The sequence below is a fragment of the Psammomys obesus genome, unplaced genomic scaffold, assembly GCF_907164565.1.
Source record: "Psammomys obesus unplaced genomic scaffold, mPsaObe1.curated_primary_1811, whole genome shotgun sequence".
NCBI classification, from domain to species: Eukaryota; Metazoa; Chordata; class Mammalia; order Rodentia; family Muridae; genus Psammomys; species Psammomys obesus.
The window spans coordinates 4,607,568-4,614,204 of NW_026596095.1; the positions used below are offsets into that span (position 1 = coordinate 4,607,568).

The window sequence follows — 6,637 nt, forward strand, 5'->3', positions numbered from 1 at the left end:
CAGAGGCCCTCTGTGGCAGGTTCCAAGGTTGTTTCCTGTTTTCTTCTTCTTCTGATGTCCATCCTCTTTGCCTATAAAAAGGTTATTTAGTAAGAGTTTGACAGATTTTTTTTATTTGCTGAAAACTCAAGACCTTCTTAAAAAATATTTCTTTTATTTTAGGTATATAAATGTTTGGCTGCATGTAGGTCTGTCTACCACATATGCACAGGTATCCATGGAGACCGGAAGAGGGCATTGGATCCCCTAGAACTGAAGTTACAGATAGTTATGAGCTGCCATGTGGGCGCTGGGAACTGAATCCAGGTCCTCTGGAAGAGCATCAAGTGCTCCTAACTACAGAGCCATGTCTCTAGCCCTGAAAATAGTTGTTACAGTTTTCTTTATTACTGTTTTCCTGCATGTCTGTGTACCTCTTGAATGCAATGCCTGCAGTGGCCACAAAAGGGTGATAGAACTCCTGGTACTGGAGTTACAGACAATTAGGAGCCATCATGTCAGTGATGAAGATTTGAACCCTGGTGCACAAAATAGATTTTAGAGGATATGGTGATTGCTTGTATGTTTGAATGAGTGGTCCTTGGTTAATGGAACTGTTTAAAAAGGATTAGAAGTGGCCTTGCTGAAGAAGATGGGTCACTAGGGGTGGGCCTTGAGATTTCAAAGCCCAAGCCAGGCTCAGGCTCAGTCTCTGTCTGTCTTTATCTCTCTGCTGCTTGTGATCAGGATGTAAAGCTCTCAGCTCATGTTCCATCAGGATTCTTGTCTGCCTCCAACTATGATGACCACAGACTAACTCTCTAAAACTGTAAGCAAGGCCCAAATTACTTTTTCTTTTCTTTTCTTTTTTCTTTTGTTTTTCGAGTCAGGATTTCTCTGTATAGCCTTGGCTGTCCCGGACTCTTTGTAGACCAGGCTGGCCTCTAAGTCAGTGACTGCTGGGGTTAAAGGCATGTGCCACCACACCCAGCTAAAGATTGGTTTATGTATTTTATGTATATGGTACCTTGTCTGCGCACCAGAAGACATCAGACAGCTGTGAGCTGCTAAGTGGATGCTGGGAATTGAACTCAGGACCCTTCAAAGGGCAGTGAGTGCTTTTAACCATTGAGCCATCATCTTTCCAGCCCTAATACTTTCTTTTGTAAGAGTTGCCTTTGTCATGGTTTCACTTCACCACAATAGAACATTAAAGCAGGGGAAGAGAAGGAAAGATTTAGGCAGCCTGGGGAGATAGTTCAGTTGTTCAAGAACTTGCTTCATAACCTTGAGGGCCTGAGTTTGATCCTTAAAACTCACATAGCAAGCAAGACCAGGCACAGTGGCACTAAGTGCCAAGGAGGCAGAGTCAGGAAGATCCCTGGGGCACATTGATCAGCCAGTCTAGTCTAATTGGTAAGCTCCAGGATAATGAAGGATACTGTCTAAAAGGAGGTGGATGGTGTTTTCTAAGGATGGCACCTCATACTGTCATGTGGCCTCTACGCAGACGGGCACCAACACCAGCACACAGATATGCACCAAATGATCTTGCACACACATGCTTTTGTCAGTAAGAAATTTATAGAGAAAGGAGATGTTAGGAGCAATAAGCAGGAAGATTGCATGCTACACAGGCTCTTCTTCATCCAGGATGGGAAATAGCTTATCTTTTTACCTCTAGTCTTGATGATCTTTTCTGCCTGAGCCAGTACTTGTAATTCCTCAAACTTAACTATTATTTTAGTGCAAGGTAATCTTCCCAGCAAAGCGCACGCTTTGCTTAGTTGATGTAAAGACTAAATTAAGGGGACATCACTTAGCAGGCCAAGGGAAGGTGTTCTCTGTAGGTTCCAGGCCAGTCGGGGCTTCACCGTGAGACCTATCTCAAAACAATAATAACAACAACAGTAAGACAGGAGGCATTACACATGGTGTTGTGATGGTCATCAGACCTTCTGGGTTCTGTGAATCTAAAGAAACCTGGTAGCATACTTCCCTGGCATGCATGAGGACCTAGATTCAATCCTCAACAATGACCAAAAAAAAAATTCTATGGAAAGATTATCAGTTAATATTCAAGTACATCTTTTCCTTAGAACTTAAAATGCCAGATAAAGAAGAGGAAGTAACTCGAAAAGGACTCTTCCCAAAGGAGTGACTATTTTTACAACAGGACATTTGTGGTACTGACAACATTTATAATTCTTGCAAAGCAGCCTTTCATCTGATTTCTAACATCATTGGCTCAGTGGTTTTTTTTTTTTTTCCAAAGTCACATAAAATCACACCCCTGCCTGTCTTTCTTCCCTTTAGCCCCTCCCATTTACCCTTTGCTCTCAAATTCATGCATGGCCTCTATTTCTTCCATTGTTTCATCAGACCTTTTTGAATGCTACCGTGTCATTACCCATGAATAAAAAAATGTTCTGGCGTCTTAGGCTAGTGCGGATCTGGGAAGACCGAGTAAGTTTAACCAAGCTGAAAGAAAAGGTCACCAGGGAAGATGGAAGAGTCATTTTGAAGATAGAGAATGAAGAATGGAAGGTAAAGAAGCAGTTTTTGACTGTCCACCCTCTGTATTGCGTGAAGACCTGAGAGGACATTCTGAGACTGTGTTCAAGACTAGGATAGTTAGAGATTTTCATTGGAATATCACAAGTGAATTTAGACAACATCAACAATAGAAAAGAAAGTAAAGCACATGAATTTTTTTTTTCCTTTGACAAAGAGTCTATTTGTTCCCACCCCACCTGAACTCAAGTCTCTGGTTATATTTCTCTAAATTCTTCTTTCTTTCTTTATTTTTTTGAGACAAAGTGAAAACACAACAGAGTTAAAACAGAAACAACTCATAAAATAGGCTGGAAGTGGTGGCTCACTCCTTTGATCCCAGCACTTGGGAGACAGAGGCAGGTGGATTTCTCTGTTAGTTCAAGGATAGCCTAGTATGTACATAGTGAGTTCTAGGGTAGCCAGAGCTATGTAGAGAAACTCTGTCTCAAGCCAGGGTTTCTTTGTGTAGCCTTCACTGTCCTGGACCCAGCAGACCAAGCTGGACTTGAACTCACAGAGACCCACCTGCTGCTGCCTCCCTAGGGCTGGGATTTAAAGGTGTGGATGCCCGGCTTGGAATATTCTCATTTCCAATTATGTAAGTGCTCTTAAAATAGTCTAATCAACAGTCATTCAAAAGCCCAGGCTTCTACATGTGTCCATTATTGGTCAAAATATGCTATTTTTGCTTATTATAATATGGCTGATACTTGAAGGTTTAGCAATAATAATAATAATAATAAAATAATAACTTGTATACAAGTGAGCATAATTTTTTTTACAGTTAAAAAATAATAAAAGTTAAGGTTTTGGGAGTAGAAGTAGCAAAGTTCCTGGAAATGTTGCCCATTAAGGGAAAACTATCTGCCAGGCACAGTGGTGCCGACCTGTAATCCTAGCTCTCTGGGAGGCAGAAGCAGGCAGATCTCTGTGCTAAAATAATTCAGGCAATATAATGATTGTACACATATTTTTTTACTTTAGACTCTCCCTTCTTCTTTACTGAAACTGAATCAGCTACAGGAATGGCAACTTCATAGGACCGGACTGTTAAAAATTCCTGAATTCATTGGAAGATTCCAGAATCTCATTGTGCTAGACTTATCTCGAAACACAATTTCAGAGATCCCCCGAGGAATTGGTAAATAGGATTGCTTTTATTCCTGTGCTGTTTTATCTACCCACCAGTGTGCTTTTTCTTTTTCTCTCTCTCTCTCTCACTCTCTTTCTCTCTTTACAGTTTCTCTCCTTAAAATACATGGAATAAAGTCTTATCTAGCTTTGACTCTTGAAAAAAAATTTAAACATTTCATCTAACTTAAGTCTTCAGAGGATCCAAACTTCTGAAATTATTTGGGCTGATAGATAACATTTCAATGTGACCAGAGCTTTTGGAAACATTCTATATATTTTGAAAACAGTATTTCTGCATTAACTATATATAGAGTAGAACATACTGAAGGCACAAAGATAATTCATCAAACAGTGGGACAATGTCCCCAAACACAAAATTGCTTAGGATGTAGTTTACTGTTTATGGGTTTTGTGTTGGAGAGCAAGCCCAGATTCTGATGTATTGCAGGCAGGGACTATACCATCCATACCCACCTTCATCTGGGATATGAAGTTTAGATAAAGCAAAATGAAAATACCACTGCCTCTCCCGTATGTAAAGATGGGAAGAGGGGCTAGCTAGCCTCTGTGGGAGAGGATGTGCTTAGTCCTGAAGTGACCTGATGGGCCAGGTTAGTACCCATGGGATTAGGGGCGCTCCCCTTCTCAGAGAATGTGGAGGGGTGTAAAGGTGGGATTGGGGGGAGAAGAAAGAGGGGCCTGTGATCAGGGCCTGTGATTAAATAAATAAATTAATGAAAAAATAAAGATGGGAAAAATGAGTTTGCTGATATGTAAGCAGTTTAAGTATGTAAGCAGCACTAAGTCCATTTGCTTCCTTTTATGTACTGTTGTTACTGTTGTTGTTGTGTAGGTCTGCTCACCAGACTTCAGGAACTGATTCTTAGCTACAACAAAATCAAGAATGTCCCCAAAGAACTGAGCAACTGTGCTAGCTTGGAGAAGCTGGAGCTGGCTGTGAACAGAGACATCAGTGACCTCCCGCTAGAGGTCAGGAAACCTAAATGTCTGTTCTGTTTTCATCTACTAATATTTTGCTTCTCAGGCTTGTGATGGTTGAACAGAAAAGCCTCTTGAAGCAATATTATGAATTTTATCTTAGAAAAGAAATTCTTAGTGAAAAGCATTTTCTACCAGAAGGCAAGTGTTTTATTAGAACAAACTCTACTTACCATAAAAGATTCCTCTATTGTTGTACCTGTATTGCATCATTTGATGACTGGATTTTTCTCTTTGAAGAGAAAACTGAGAACTTTATTTACTTAATTTAAAATTCCCACAATAAGGAGATGCCTGGATTCTACAGAGGTTATTCACATGCTTGCTTATTTTGGCCATGCTGGGGATTGAACCTGGGGTCTCATGCATGCTGAGCAGACACTCTGCTACTAGTTACATCACCAGCCCTTGATACCCTTTTGTCTGTCTGTCTGTCTGAAAATACTAATTCTCACACCTTAGCTTTCTGGGTACTAGGATTAGATGTCTGTGAATCTGAATCCATGTAATGCTTTTTTGAAGTAATATGTATGTGATTATTATGAGAAACAGACAATGAGGGAACAGAAAATCTGCTTATGATTGTTGTAGTGTGCTCATTCTTGAAACAGAAAGACATAAATTCTGAGAAGTGTGCTTCATGATGGCATCCTAGTTTTTACCAAGTAAAATGCTAGCAGATTGGAAGCCTTTGAGTTAGTTGACAAAAACAGCTGTGTTACCTTTCAAACAAACTAATGCTTTTAGAACCAGCAAGAAATTTCTGTTTTTTCTGCCTTGAAAGCAATGACTTTGGAAGACCAAAATTAAGAAAAATAACAAAATTTAAACAAAAGATACAATTCCATTTTCTTACTTTGAGTATATAAGACTTTTTTTTCCTCTTGAAAAACAAAGCATATGTGTTTTGTCATATGTTGGCTTTATGTAATGAAAACTTAAGGAAAATGGTGATAGGGACAACTTATATGTGTCGGAAGGCCAGTATGTTTGTAAAACTTGTGATCTTGTTTCCAGGAATAGGAACAAGGTATGTGAACTTGGGCATGCCGTTAGTCAGTTTCTTTACCTTAGATTCTTGAGGATACAGGTTTCTGTTGTGTGGCAAAAGACACATGTACTCACCCCAGAGAGGATGCCCACAGCAGACCAAAATACAGATTCCAACAAAGTCCAACTTGGTGGACCACGAGTTTTATTGTTACTTGCCTGAATATAGGTGCGGTGCTTCTGAATACAGGAGCAGAAATAACTCAAACAGCTGCATTACCAAAGTCCATCCCTGCATGGCTGATAGTCACTAACGCTGGGAACCTGGGGCATACTGCAGAGCCTGAAGGAGAGTCCCTTTTCCAAGTGATAAAGTTGGTCTCAACTTTTTCCAGGCAGCTCAGCCGGTTTGTTTGTTCAAGGCAGGTGGTCTGGTCTCAGACTCTTTCTTGGTTGTTGGCTTGTCTGAGAGTAACTCTCACCAGTCTTCATTGTTTACTCTTGGGAGGGAGGGGCCTCATAAATCTGGTCAGTTTCAGGTACTTCCTGGAGCTAATTTGAGTTGTTTACCTTGTTTAAGGAAGGTCCATGTAGGATCAATGTTTCAATCTCAGAAAAAACTACAACTAAAATAGAAGAAAACACTATTCTGAGATCTTGACCGCAGGACCATTTAATTGCCACAGTGTGTCCTCTAAGTAGCTATGTGGCCTTGGACACGCCCTCCTGTATTAGATTTCTGTCTTCCCATATAAGGCTGTTAGATTATTATCATTTCAATTTCTATAATGAAAAGATTCTAGACAGGTGTGGTGCCTTTTGGGAGGTAGAGGCAGATAGAACTCTTTGAGTTCTCACCTAGCCTGGTCTACATAGCAAGTTCCAGGTTAGCCAATGCTACAAAGTGAGACCCTGTCTTAAGAAAACAAAACCACACACACACACACACACACACACACACACACACACACACACACAC

The 6,637-nt window shown here is 40.4% G+C and overlaps 1 protein-coding gene across 3 annotated transcripts in view; it reads left to right on the forward strand.

The window, feature by feature from the left end:
• The window catches only part of Lrrc39 (leucine rich repeat containing 39), a 15,147-nt gene that overhangs the window by 991 nt on the left and 7,519 nt on the right, over positions 1-6,637 (forward strand). For 2 of the 3 annotated variants that reach the window (XM_055628153.1, XM_055628155.1), the window contains exons 2-4: positions 2,421-2,526; positions 3,520-3,676; positions 4,523-4,659. In XM_055628153.1, coding sequence (XP_055484128.1) covers positions 2,421-2,526; positions 3,520-3,676; positions 4,523-4,659 — 400 coding nt within the window. Of the gene's footprint in view, positions 1-2,361; positions 2,527-3,519; positions 3,677-4,522; positions 4,660-6,637 lie in introns of all 3 variants that reach the window. The other variant, XM_055628154.1, reaches the window with a different exon arrangement.